Consider the following 12,748-nt stretch of genomic DNA (forward strand, 5'->3'; position numbering starts at 1 on the left):
AGCTTCGGACGGCCACTCACAGACCGCTGCCCTGTCGACATTCAGGATATTCCCCTCAGGCCCGGGTTCATCCAGGGCCTCCTGGGAGAGGGCCCAGTGGACAGGAGGTCATGCGGGGGTTAGGTGCTGGCCTCGGGCAAGCGGCCGGGCTCTGAGCCTCAGCTTCCTTCTCTGGGAAGGTACTGGCTGATCCCTGCCAGACAGGGTCTTGATGCGGCCAGCACATGCTGACTGCCAGCCCCGGTAAGTGTGCGAAATTCCTCCGAGCTGCCCTGTGAGGCGGCCGCCGTGGTCGGTATCCCCACTTCTCAGAGGAGGAAACAGGCACAGGGAAGGGGTGTGACCTGTACACAGCAGAGCCAGGCAGCGTCCCACGCTCCAGTCTGCCCGCTGCGAGGGCCAACCGAGGCCTGGCTGGCTCCCCAGACGTGGCTGACCCATAGGAGGTGGAGGTCTGCCGGGGAAAGACAGGAGAATGATGGCCCCCCAGCCACGCGCGTTCGTTCAGATCCTCATCTAGGCCTCAGCACTGGCTGTGTCCTTTGTTACCAAAGTTAACGTTACAGGAGCCTTTACATCCCCGCCGCCGTGACGGGAGGTGACTGAAATGACAGGTTCAGAGGAGACGAGGTGGGGCTGCTTGTTTCCGCAGGGTCTGGCGGCCGTATGCCCATTCGCGGTACTCTCCCGAGAACCCCCATCAGTGTGACACCTCTACACAGCGGGGACACTGAGGCAGACAGGTGGGGTGGGGGCCTGTCTCAACCTCCAGCCTCACTGCCCGGGAAGTTAAGGGTCTTTTCCCTGGGAAGACGACGACGAAGGTACAGCTTGGAATGCACATACGTTGTCAGTTCTTGCACAGCCCGTGGAAGGCCACGGCTTCAGCCTCCCCTCTCGCTGGGCGCAGAGAGGCTCACTGATAAAGATTTCTTTTTAAAATGCTTAACTGGTGACAGCCTGATTTCACTCTAGCGCAGTGCAGATGTGCCATCAGGGTGTCATCGTCACAGAGCTTTGGGGACTTGGCTTCAACCGAGGTCCCTTTGAGAAACTACAGGGTAGAGGTGCAGCCTGTAGGTGGCACATTGAGGGGCTGTGACACCTGTGTCCCCTTGGTAGCCAGAGTTGGGGAATGAAGGCAGGAGACCTGGGCAGGGCGCATGAGGTGGGGCTGCCCCCAACAGCAGCTCACCTAGGAGTTGGCCTTTGTGGGTCCAGCCATGGAGTCAAAGGTGGGGGCCACATGTGACCCGAAGGCTAATCCCCACCCAGTGGGTGCCTTGTTTCCTCACATCCAAGACCTCACAGCCATCTGCCATACTTAGCACAGACACGATCCCCCCACTCCCCACCTGCCAGCAAGGCCGGTCGTGTCTTCCATCCCTGGAACCTCACACGTTTCTACAAGGAGAGGAGACTCAGGCTAGGGAGAGGAGTCGTGCAGGACTCAGCTCCCCAAGGCCCTTCACAGGCAGGTCCTCTGAGCTAGGCCTCCTGACATCCCGTAGGCCCCCCCGAGGCATTGTCCGCCTCTCTTTTCTGGTCCACACCCGGGCCTTGCCCCAGTCTGACCTTTCCCCAGGCCGGCCTCCGTGAGGGAGCCTTGAGCAGATCACTTCAGCCTCAGTCTGCACAGCTGTGAAATGCAGACCTACTCCCACCCTGACTGAGGACTCTTCCGGGAGCCCATGGGATTAAGGAGCAAAAGCATCTGTTCAACGGCAAGTGGGTACCCAAAGAGGCACATACAACCTCTTTTGTACCTTGGACAGAAGCTCCTGGAGCCCAGTTTTCACCCTGAGCCTTTCTGACCCCCCCAAGCTGGGCCTGATGCCATGTCCTGTCTCCAGACCAGCCTCCTCATGGTTTCATGAGTTCCCTCCTGCCTGTGTGTCCCCTGCTATCCCTCACCTCCTACACCCTCAGGAATCCACTCCTCCCAATACCCAAGACTGCTCAGCGGCCTCCATCCTGTTCTTATGAGAACAGCAACCATGAGCACCCTCCTTCCCCCACGTCTGGCCCCTAAGTTGCTCTCCCCCAAATGTTCTGTGGCCATGTTGGGCTCTGTCCTGCCAGGCTGGCTCCACTGCTTTTAACCCTTAACAGGCTGTAACTATAAAAGTGGCCAGGTCTTTCCGGGTCAAGATGGTATGCTGGACACATGCTTCTCCCCTGGTTCAGAAGCCCACTAAAAATAGAGAAGAGTATTTAAAACAAACCCTGTGGGTTTATGAGGACAGTGGAGGAGGAGAGATAGGCAAAGACATTTTGAAGCCAGGTGGGGTGGGGGAGCTGGTATCAACTTGAGAGATGTGGGGATAGGTTCCTCCAGGCTTTTGCTACAGAATTTCAGGAGGGTTGAAAACTAGCAGCCCTGGGGAGGGGAGACCTAAAAGATGGCTGGTGGATGCAGCAACAGCTGTAAGAGGCCCAGCTCTGTCCACAGTGGATGGTGGAAGTGTCATTTCTAGGGAATCTGCAGTCCTAGAGAAAAGACCTAAGCCCCCACAGAACAGTCCAATTCGATGACGCTACTTGGAAGAGGTGACAAGCCCCAGTAACACACACGCTCAGAGACCACAGCTCTTTATCGCGAGCTGGCAGCCGAGGATTTCTAGATATCAGAAGAAAGCGAAACAGGTAGATGGCAAATTAAGATTTAATAAGTCATGGTTCAGCCACTCGATGTGTGGAAGCAAAACTGGCCCCGTCCCAGTCAGATTCTTAAAACGATAACATTGCCTGTTGTAATAAACTAAAAGGTCACTTTAGTCTGGCTGCCAAATTAAAAGGTTGAGCATGTCCCATAAGCCTGGACAAAAACCTCCATCCCTCACTTTGCAGTTCAATACTGACATCCAAAGGTATGTCGGTATAAATTATGGGACAGTTTCCTCATCAGTAAATGAGTGCCCATCCGGGGCAGGGCGCTCAGCGGAGGTCGAATTAAGGACCCCTGCACCCTTCTCCATGGAGAAAGCCCACGGATCAGGCCAGCCTTCCCAGCCGCTTCCTCCTGGGCCTACCCAGAGGCGAGTCTCGACCCAAGCGTCCACTTCTGGCCTCCCTGGAGGGCGGGGAGACGCTCTAGCAGTTGCCTTGGAAACCGCTTCTGTTGGGAGGGGGAAGGTGCTCCAGAGGTTACCGAAGAAGCCTCAAGAGGAGGAGCCTGGGCGGAGTGTGAGCTCTGATTGGTCGACCGGTCACGCTCCGCCCTGCTCTTCACCTCAGTTACCAATAGGAACCAGGTCCGTTATGCACAGGCGCAGGGTTCCAACGTACCGTCCATCTTGGTAGTTGATGAGACCTAAGGCTCGGATGCAAAGGAAGAGTGGCCGCCAGTGAAGGGAGGGAACCCCTCGAAACTCTGAGCCTGCAACTTCCTCTGCAAGAGACGGAGCGTCTCCTAATCGTGTGTGAGAGGTCTCTGAAAATGAGCATCCTCTGGCGGAGGCCGCGCCGGTCCTTGCTTGCTTAGGCTCATGGGAAATGTAGTACGGCGGGGGGGTGGGTGGGCGGTACCTTCGGGACAGGCGCGTGATTGGCCAGAGCGTCGCCAGGGTGAGGTGGGCGGGGACGGCTCTCTGCGCCGCGGCGGGGATGCGCGCAGGACCGACCCGGCTGGGCGCGACTTCTTCCGCGGCCCCGGCACCCGGTCGGCCCCTGCGCTCGGGAGCTCTCGCCTATCTCCCGACGTGCCCTGCGCGCCCCACTTTCGAGCCTTTGCCCAGGCCCTTTCTCTCACAAGTCAGGCCTGGTGTAGCCAGTCTGACAGGCCCCTCCAGGTAGGAGTGTTTCACTCCAGACCCTCTTCGGGGCTGGGCCACTGTTGCCTGCTGATGACACCATGGAGCTCCTGGTTTTGCTTTGTTTTTGCTTTCCACATGCTCGGCCGAGATGGTGTGGGTCGTCCACAGTTCGTTGTGGTCAGCGAGCACGGAGTCTCCGAGTCCACAGCAGCTCCCCCCTAGACCCAGGGCGCAGACGTACCCCGTCCCGTCCCTGTAGCCAGCTTCTCAGGGTGCCACCTTAAGTTAACATATCCGACCATATCCTAGCCTGGCCCCGCGACCTACCCCTGCCCCTTCCCTCCCACAGGGCTTCCTAGAGCAGGGCCCCACTGCCTCTCTGGCTTCCTGTCCGTCAGCCTCCCGCCGACTGACTACTTCTCTTGCTCCCCGGGTGGGCACTTCCCGTGGCTCCTCAGCCTCGCCCGGGAAGCCTGTGATGACTCCTTTTGCCTACTTCACCATCATCTACCATCAGGCCCCTGTTCTGTCCAAATGTTGGCAGTTTCCTGGAAGTTCCATTGGACAACGTGCCTCCAAGCCCTTGTCCACAAGGCTGCTTTCTGCTCTCAGTTCTGAACAACAGCGAGCTCTGATGACTCCTCCCGCCCCAGAAAATCGGCACCAGGGTCCTCTCTGTCTTGTCCTCAGCCTCCAGGCTGGGCCTGTTTGCACCTGTCCGCCTTGTCCTGGTGGTAGCCTCTTGGCCTGCACCCTGACCCCTCCTTCTCTGCAGGTTCCTCTTGGTGGCTCCAAAAAGACTTCCAGCCAACAATGCCATCCTCGCTGGGTCCCCCGCACCTGCCCTCCTTGGACCCCACGGCCACCATGGAGGAAGCTGAGGCATCTCGCCTACGCTTCCGGGAGTTCTGCTACCAGCAAGTGGCAGGTCCCCGTGAGGCCCTGACCCAGCTGCGTAAGCTGTGCCGCCAGTGGCTGCGGCCCGAGGTGCACTCCAAGGAGCAGATGCTGGAGCTGCTGGTGCTGGAGCAGTTCCTGGGCGCGCTGCCCCCTGAGATCCAGGCCTGGGTGCAGGGGCGGCGGCCAGGCAGCCCTGAGGAGGCTGCAGCCCTGGTCGAAGGCCTGCAGCGCGATCCTGGGCAGCTGCTGGGCTGGGTGAGTATGGCTAGTTATGGCTTCTGGAGGGACGGGGCGAGGCTTGAGCTGCCATGACGTGACCTTTCCCCCTCAGATCACAGCCCACGTCCTGAAGCAGGTGGTGCTCCCAGCAGCACAGGAGATAGAGTCGTTGGGGAGCCCCCACTTTTCACGGATAGCGGAGCCCCTCGGGGAAGCCTCTGGGGAGGGGCCGCACGATGCCCGGGTGGAAGGGTCTGCCCAGCTCAGCTGCAGCGTGAAAGAGGAGCCCGATGCTGATGCGCACGACACGGGTGAGGGTGGGGCCGTGCTAGGCTCCGGGCTCCTGGTGGGAGTGTGGGTGTCCCCAGCTGGGACGGGGACCCAGAAGGCACTGAAGACTATAGAGCTGGGAGGCAAGAGGAAAGGCTAGCTGGCTGCATGCCATGTGACTGGCACATACCATGGCCTCTTCCTGCTGGCAGAGGAGGGCCAGGGCTGTCGCACCAGCTCCAGCTCTTCACCTGCCCTGGCTCAGGTGACTGATTGCCATCTGCCTCACTTAGCACCCTCCAGCCCCCGAAATCCAGCCCAGCCCCACGAGGGGCACCTTGGACACGGGAAAGTGGACTCCAAGCCCTGCCACCCACCTAGGATCCAGGTGAGCAGCCCAGATGGGAGGAGAATGTCCTGGGTGGCCCCCTCGCCCTGTCAGTTTTCTAGGCCCCTTGGCCAATGGCTTTTTGCTGCTGAGAGTGGAGTTGGTATCAGGGTGCCCTGCTGGTCCTGTGAGACAGAGGGACAGCCCAGTCGTCTCTACAGTTAGGAAAGGTTTTAGAAAACTGGGTTTAGAGTGACCGGAACTGGTAGGGATCGGCTTCCTCACTTACAGAGAAGGCAGCCGGGGGTTGCAGCTCCCAGCAGTGCTGAGCTGATACCTGGGGATTTGAACTTTTCTGTGTAAATGGCGAGAGGACAAGATGACCAAACTTGGCAGGAAAGCCTGAGCACCACAGAGCTGTCCGGCCCCCCCAGCACACCTGATCTCAGAACGGAGAGGCTCTTGCTAGGAAATGCCCATAGCCACCTCTCCAGTGGGCGTGGCAGCTCAGCCTGACGCCTCCTCCTACTTAGTGTGGTGGGCGGGGGTCCCATCCTCTCCCAGCAACTCTGATCCAAAGCCACTTTACTCGGAGCATCCCAGCAGGAGAACTGGTCGAGACGTGCTCGGGGCTGAGAGGTGGCACAGGAGGAAACAGGTAAGTGGCAGAGATACTTTCCAAAGCTGCCTCACCTCCAGCCGGCACCATCCCAGCTGTGGCTCCATGCGGCCACCACATCCCTGCCCTTGGACCCCATGTGGCATGTCTGTCAGGACTATTTTTTCTGATCCAGCAGAGCTCCACCCAGATGATGGGATTCTGGGAGGCCAGGAGGGCAGATTCCTTGAGCAGGGAGTACCCCCCAGAAAGCCCGCGGAGCTCACCCCCTGGCAGCATGGGGAACACACCCCGCCCACACAGTCATGCGTCTGGGGGGGTGGGGGATGCACTTCCTAATGCAAGTCCCACAGCAGCCAGGTGCCCAGTCGGGGTACTGGCGGCCCTCCCTCTGCGGCTGGCTCCAGGAGGGTCTCTGTTATAAGAAGGGGCTGGGGGTCCCTTGAATCCCCTGGCATTTCGCTCTCGGTGCGGCACACAGTGCTCGAGGCAAGGGGGTGAGGCCAGCCACATCCATCCCTGTCTCTGCCTCCCCCAAAACCCAAGGGTCCTCAGCTCAGTTAGTCGGGCCAGAACGTGGGGTGCGGAGGCTGAGGGGGATGGGTGCGGGCAGCCTCCGCCAGCAGCGCGGGGCCAGGATGGAGGGCGCGGCAGTGATGGGCCGCGTCCCTGCAGGAGGAGTGGGGGCTGCTGGACCCGTCACAAAAGGAGCTGCACTGGGCCGCGATGCTGGAGAAGTACGGCGCGGGGGTGTCCCTGGGTGAGGCTCAGCCGCCACCCCGCCCCACTCCGCTGCTGGTCTCCCGCCCTTCCCCGTGCACGCTCGCCTTCTCCCTCATTCCCTGGGGAAACCTGTGTCACCCGCCACCCCATCCCTCATTTGTGCCAGCCCCTTCGCCTGTCCCCCTCTTGACACCTGACCGCCCCCCACCCCAGCAGGGTTACCGCGCCCCCCGTCGGACCCGCATGGTGTGTTAGAGCCGAGGGCACCGAATGAGGGGACCAAGAGCCAAGGAAACCTCCACCCGGGTGAGTGCTGCCTCACGTGACACAAGCCGCCAGTTCTCGGGCGGGTGGGAGCTTGTGCCCCGCACACGTGGAGCAGTCGGGGGGGCAAGGGCAGGCCGACATCCTGCCTCCCGGGCCACTGCCTCCCCTTCTCCCAGGAGGTGAGAGCAAGAGCCGCCGCAAGGGTCCGCCTGGCTGCCCTGATGCCCCGCCATCCTGGGCGAGCCCGTCCGGGGCCACCGCCTCCGTCGCGTCCACTCCGCCGGGTGCTGCGCAGAGCAAGCCCTACATGTGCGAGCAGTGTGGCCGTGGCTTTGACTGGAAATCGGTGTTCGTCATCCACCACCGGACGCACACGGGTGGGCAGGGCGCGCGGGCCCCAGTGCTGGCTGTCGGGGGCACCAAGAAACCGCCGCAGGGTCCCCGAGAGCCGGGTGCTCTGCGCCACCCCCGGCGTGTGCCCCCGGGCCCCAGGGGCTATGCCTGTGAGGAGTGTGGGCGCAGCTTCAGCTGGAAGTCGCAGCTGGTCATCCACCGCAAGAGCCACGCTGGCCAGCGGCGCCACTTCTGTGGCAACTGCGGCCGCGGCTTTGACTGGAAGTCCCAGCTGGTCATCCATAGAAAGAGCCACGGACCAGAGGCCTCTTGAGCAGCTGGAGAAGGCAGCCTCACTTTGGTGGCCTTGGTGGCCTCAGGCCTGGATGAAACCCCTGCTGCTGGGCCTCAGTCTGGGAGGTTTGGAGGCAGCAGAGGACACAGAGTGAATCCAAGTTTCCAGGAGGGTCCCGTCTCCCCTGCAGTCTGTCCCCAGAAGCCACCTCGGTGCAAGAAAAGAAGCTGCTCCCTTCTGCCTCCTTCTGGAGTGAGGCCTGGGTGCGAATCCACCACTGACCGAGCTCCGATCTCCCCGCCTGTGACATGATGCAGGTTGATGACTCTCTGTACCCCTAGGACCTCTCTGGCCACTGGTGGATGCTCAAAATCTGCCCCTTCTCACCCTTCCTGAAGTTGCGGGATCCAGGGTCTCCATGTAAAAGGTGTAGAAAGCCCAGGAGAACACAGCCTGCTTGTTTGCAGGCAGATGGAAAACTCATGGCCTTCCACGTGTACTGTATGTTTTTAACGAATTCCATTTTTATAAAAGGGAAGTTTCTGCCGAAGAATCCTAATTCTTGGCTCTTGTTGGTCACATACGCAGTTACTTTTCTTCCTGCCTGGCAGCTGATCCACAGAGCATCGCACCCATGAGAAGATCCACCAGTCCTGGTCCCTGGCCTACATTACTCCTGCGCCGCCCGCATCACTCCCCTGGCCTCGTTGACCTTTGGGCTTTTGAATCACAGCTCGGATGGACACTAAGGGAACTTCCTTTTCAGGTATGGGTGGACAAGGGTGGTCTCTGAGAAAAAAGGCCACGTACACCTGCAGGTCAGGGCTGCATCCCCACAGCCTACACCACTGGAAGTCACAAAGCAGGATAGCAAGGGGTCAGCTGCCTGCTGCCCACAGAGTCCATCCAGACTCCTGGCCAGTCATTCGGGACTTCGGTCTGCACTATATCAGTTTCCTGTTGTTCTAATAAACTGGGTGGCTTGAAACAACGGAAATTCTCTTACGGCTCTGAAATGGGTCTCACTGGGCTCAAATCAGGGGGTCGGCAGGTGAGGCTCTTCCGGGAGGCTCTAGGCCCTTTTATTGCCTTTTCCGGCTTCTGGAAGCTGCACGTTCTTTGGTTTGTGGATGCTTCTTCCATCTGCAGAGCCAGCAGTGGTGGTGAAATCTTTGTTACGCTTCCCTCTCTCTCTGATCGTCTTGCCTTCTCCATATAAGGACCCTTGAGGTTACAATCAGGGCTCACCTAGTAACCCGTGGTAATCTCCCCATCTCAGGATCCTTAACCATATTCTGCCCACTCCCCACCTGCACACTTGAGTCATCTGGAAAATCACTTTTTCTAAGTGAGGAAATGCAGCTTCCAGTGACCTGGGGCTGGTACTAAGCACCTTCTCATCTTTTTCTTACTCTGGAAACAAGGGGCATTTTTGTGGGCGATGCTTTCAGGAAACAGGTGCATCCAAAGAAGGAGCCCACTGCAGCCTCTGACAAATGCAGGAGCGGCAGGTGGTGTTGAGGGTTGCTGTGACCATGGTTACAGAGGATGGGCTACCTCGAGGGATCACGTGGGCTGGGGGAGATGACCTAGCTGCAGCCAGAAGCGAGGAGGGGGGACGTCTCCATCTAGGGGAGGCCTTGCCTCTTCCATTCCTGGTCTTCTGAGGACCTACTGACCTGTTGCTCTCACACTGGGGCCTGGTGAAGCATGGCCGGACCGGAGATGGAGCTGTGAGCAGGTGGTCTGGTAGGTGATCAGGAAGCGAGATCTGCACCGGAGACTTGGAGGACGGTGGATCTGTGTGTCCCTGGTGGATCCTCTTGTTCCTGGTAGATCCTGGCAGCCCTTCTGGACCCTGAGGCCACTCGGACTATATCCGCTGACCTAGGCCCATCAGAATCCACAAAAGACCAACAGATGGAGTCAGCACTCTCCACCCGGGAGTGGCCGTCAGGCTGCTGGCTCCTCCCGCACCCCTGGCCTTGCCCAGACAGGGCCGCTCCTCCAGGCTAATTGAGACCCTCAAGGCCCTGAAGTATGGTTTCTGGAGGGCAGTGGGTCCTGCACGGCTCGGTTGTTTCTCTACCCACGCAGACATCTCTGTGCACATGGAGATTATTCTTGCTTTGTCGCCGAGCGCAGTGTGGTCCTGCTCTATGCAGCTGGGATTCATGACGACTCTGTGTAGGTTCACGGTGGAGGTGACACTGTAAGTAGAAGGGGGCGTTAAAAATAAAAAGTCTTCCCCCCCAAAATAAATAAGCAAATAAATAAAATAAAAGGCTTCCAAAGGGAGAGGGAACAAGCATTTATTGACGATTTCAAAAAAAGAATAGCCCGTTGGGAAGCACTGATTAAGGCAGAAGCCTAAATAGTGCTCCGATTAGGAGCCCAAGGCAATGGGTGTTTCTGAGACAGGAAAGGGGAATAATTACATCCATAGAAAGAAGGCATTGCTATTGGTGCAGATGACATAACATAATGATGGTAATTCTAAATGTTTTAAATTTTCAGTCCCGTAGTCATCAGACCAGTAGTCATAACATCTCCTTTCTTGTTAACTTTGCAGTTCTTTGGAACACAAGCATGTGTTAGTCCCAGTCCAAAGGTTATTTAACCCTGTTTTAACATTCCAAAGGTTGGAGGTATAAGACGTGCAAGTAGTTTCTCTGGCCCCATTTTAAAGTGGCTCTGTTCATTGTTTTTTTTGACAGTGGTCAACATTGGGCCCTGCCCCTTCAGGTGTCCTGTTGGCTGGCCAGATGGTCAGAGTTTCCAGGTGCCCTCACACACAGCCTGGTATACATCGGGCGTCAGGGGCCGGAAGGCCTGGTTCTGGTTGTCCAACACGAACAAGGAGTCAGCAATGACGCCCACATTGAAGCCCTCTCGTACCAACTGGGACTTTACCAGTTTGAACGTGCTGGTGATCTCCAGGGCATCCTGCAGAGGCAGTGGCTGTAACCCCGACTGTGACTCCCACACCCAAGACCCACCCACCAACCACGGCCACCCTGAGCTCACCTGGATACGGATGAAACGGGGGACAGCGTAGGCAGGGAGCCAAACGCGGACGTGCTGGTACAGCCTCTGCCCATCGAAGGTCTGCCCGGGGGCCAGCTGCACAGCAGCCATGCCCACCTTGCCCTCACACCCTGGGAAGCATACCAGTCACTCTCGGCCGACCCGCTTCGCAGAGCCCACGGACCCTCCTGCCTGGCCCAGCTTTGTTCACTGGCCGTGCCCCAGCAGCTCGCCCACCTGTAAAACCAGATTAACTCCCGCCCTCCAAGCTCTTGGAGGTTTTAAACAGGGGAACCTTCCGCACCTGGCACGGACACACCGTAGACGTTCACCTCCTGCAGGAAGTCCACCAGCGACAACACGCCCTCCACCTCCCGCGTGGACACGTTCTCGCCCTTCCACCTGCGGGGTGGAGCCCGGGCGTGTGACCACGCCCCTGGCGCGGGCGAGGCCCCACTGTCGCCTACCGAGCCCCGCCTCCTCGGGCTCTGCCCAGCTCCGCCCTTTCGGAACTGAGAAGCCCCGCCCCTGCGAATCCGAAAGCCCCGCCTCCCTCCGGGATCGGGAAGCCCCGGTGCCCCGTCTCCCAGGCCTGTTCCTAGAAGCTCCACGCGGACCGGAAGGTGTCCCCGAGGCGGTCTTGGAAGTAGAGGAAGCCTTCGAGGTCCATGGAGAGCACATCCCCAGAGTTGTAGTAAATGTCGCCCGGGCGCCGGACGTCCCTCACCAACTTGCGTTCCGACAGCTCTCTGGGCCCCCGGTAGCCCAGGAAAGGGCTGCGGCCGAGCACTCGAGTCAACAGGAGCCCCGGCTCCCCTAGGGGCGGGAGCAGGAGTTGGGGCATTATTAACCAAGGGCAAGAACCTCAGAAGCCCAGCAGCCCCCGCTGGAGCTGCCCAACAACGAGGGACTCCATCACCCAGGACCCTGCCAGTGAAGAGAAAGAGACCCAGACAAAGAGACTGGGAGATGGGAAATGGGAGGGAGAGACAGAGATATAGGGACAGGGAGACAGAAAGAGAAGGTGGCATGGGGGGCCCAATAAAAAGAGGAAGCAGACAGCCAGGGATGGCCAGGACAGAGACAAATGGTGATGGGTGCAAGGGATGGCCAGGACGGAAGACCCTAGGAAAAGATAGAGGACGAGAGATTGATGCCTGGAAGGACGGGGCTTCCACAGAAAGCTCTAGAGAACAATTCAAATGGACACCCAGACACAGAGCAGAGCAAGAAAATGAGGAAGGGGAGCTGAGCAGAGAGAGGCTGAGAGGCAGAGGGTCCCAGACAGGGTGAGAGCTGCCAACACCACCACTGGGCACTGACCTCAAGGCTTTGCATGGCTTGTTCCAAAGGAGGAGACAGGGTCCCCACCCTTCCCACACCTGGGAAAGGTACCCCGACCCCCATACCTGGCCCCACAGGCACACAGAAGCCTTGCTTGTCCCTCACGGGCTCCGTGGCCTCCATGTCAAACTGTACAAGCTCGAAGGGGGTCAGCATCTGAGTGGAGGTGGGGAGGTGTCAGCAGAGGCCCTGTGGGCTCAGCCTCATACAGGGCCACTGTCACACCAAACCCACTCACTCGAAGGAAGCAGCTCATCTTGCCCACGGCCCCGCGGCGCCCCGGATAGTTGATGAAGCCAGCGTTGCCTTCCGTGGACCCGTACATTTCTAAGATCCGAATGGGGCCAAAGCGCTGCTGGAAGGTCTCCCACACGTCTGCCCGGAGTCCGTTGCCCATTGCCAGGCGGACTGTATGTGTCCGGTCCTCTTGTCGCTGCAGGGACATCACAATGAGGTGACGTCAGGCGCTCCCGGGAACCATTTCCTGGGAGGGCAATCTCGGGCCCTCACCTGAGGAGTTACTTGGGAGGTGATGGGGGGGGGCGTGTATACCTAAGGGATCTACCTGGGGTTCTTACTTGAGAATAGTTACCTGGCATCTGTGCGTAGAGGGTTTCCTGCAGAGGTTACCTGGGGGTGGAAGGAATTACCTGGGAGCCTTACCAGGA

The 12,748-nt window shown here is 59.0% G+C and overlaps 3 protein-coding genes across 11 annotated transcripts in view; 2 read left to right on the forward strand and 1 right to left on the reverse strand.

Moving 5' to 3' along the window:
• LOC105308647 (zinc finger protein 324A-like) overlaps positions 1 to 8,701 on the forward strand; it is a 13,374-nt gene extending 4,673 nt beyond the window's left edge. Inside the window, exon 5 of the mRNA XM_023525692.1 lies at positions 7,380 to 8,701. Within this exon, the coding sequence (XP_023381460.1) occupies positions 7,380 to 7,748 (369 nt within the window). The 3' untranslated portion in view covers positions 7,749 to 8,701. The remainder of the gene's footprint in view (positions 1 to 7,379) is intronic.
• ZNF446 (zinc finger protein 446) lies at positions 3,798 to 8,701 on the forward strand. Of its 9 annotated transcripts, none has more exons than XM_023525699.1 (6): positions 3,798 to 4,910; positions 4,987 to 5,185; positions 5,438 to 5,532; positions 6,767 to 6,851; positions 7,028 to 7,120; positions 8,298 to 8,701. In XM_023525699.1, the coding sequence occupies exons 1-6, from the start codon at positions 4,569 to 4,571 to the stop codon at positions 8,345 to 8,347; spliced, it is 864 nt and encodes a 287-aa protein (XP_023381467.1). In that variant the 5' UTR covers positions 3,798 to 4,568; the 3' UTR covers positions 8,348 to 8,701. The 9 variants fall into 9 exon arrangements, 5 of the variants coding, with proteins under 5 accessions (XP_023381467.1, XP_023381468.1, XP_023381470.1 ...); XM_023525700.1 differs by having other exon boundaries at positions 7,031 to 7,120; XM_023525702.1 differs by having other exon boundaries at positions 6,767 to 6,828; positions 8,298 to 8,422.
• Positions 8,702 to 10,005: 1,304 nt separating this feature from the next.
• SLC27A5 (solute carrier family 27 member 5) overlaps positions 10,006 to 12,748 on the reverse strand; it is an 8,688-nt gene continuing 5,945 nt past the window's right edge. Inside the window, exons 3-9 of the mRNA XM_011384650.2 lie at positions 12,673 to 12,710; positions 12,319 to 12,513; positions 12,146 to 12,236; positions 11,354 to 11,552; positions 11,041 to 11,138; positions 10,737 to 10,867; positions 10,006 to 10,655 (exon numbers count right to left, since the gene is read on the reverse strand). Of these exons, the coding sequence (XP_011382952.1) occupies positions 10,479 to 10,655; positions 10,737 to 10,867; positions 11,041 to 11,138; positions 11,354 to 11,552; positions 12,146 to 12,236; positions 12,319 to 12,513; positions 12,673 to 12,710 (929 nt within the window). The 3' untranslated portion in view covers positions 10,006 to 10,478. The remainder of the gene's footprint in view (positions 10,656 to 10,736; positions 10,868 to 11,040; positions 11,139 to 11,353; positions 11,553 to 12,145; positions 12,237 to 12,318; positions 12,514 to 12,672; positions 12,711 to 12,748) is intronic.

The sequence above is a fragment of the Pteropus vampyrus genome, unplaced genomic scaffold (genome assembly GCF_000151845.1).
Source record: "Pteropus vampyrus isolate Shadow unplaced genomic scaffold, Pvam_2.0 Scaffold602, whole genome shotgun sequence".
NCBI lineage: Eukaryota > Metazoa > Chordata > Mammalia > Chiroptera > Pteropodidae > Pteropus > Pteropus vampyrus.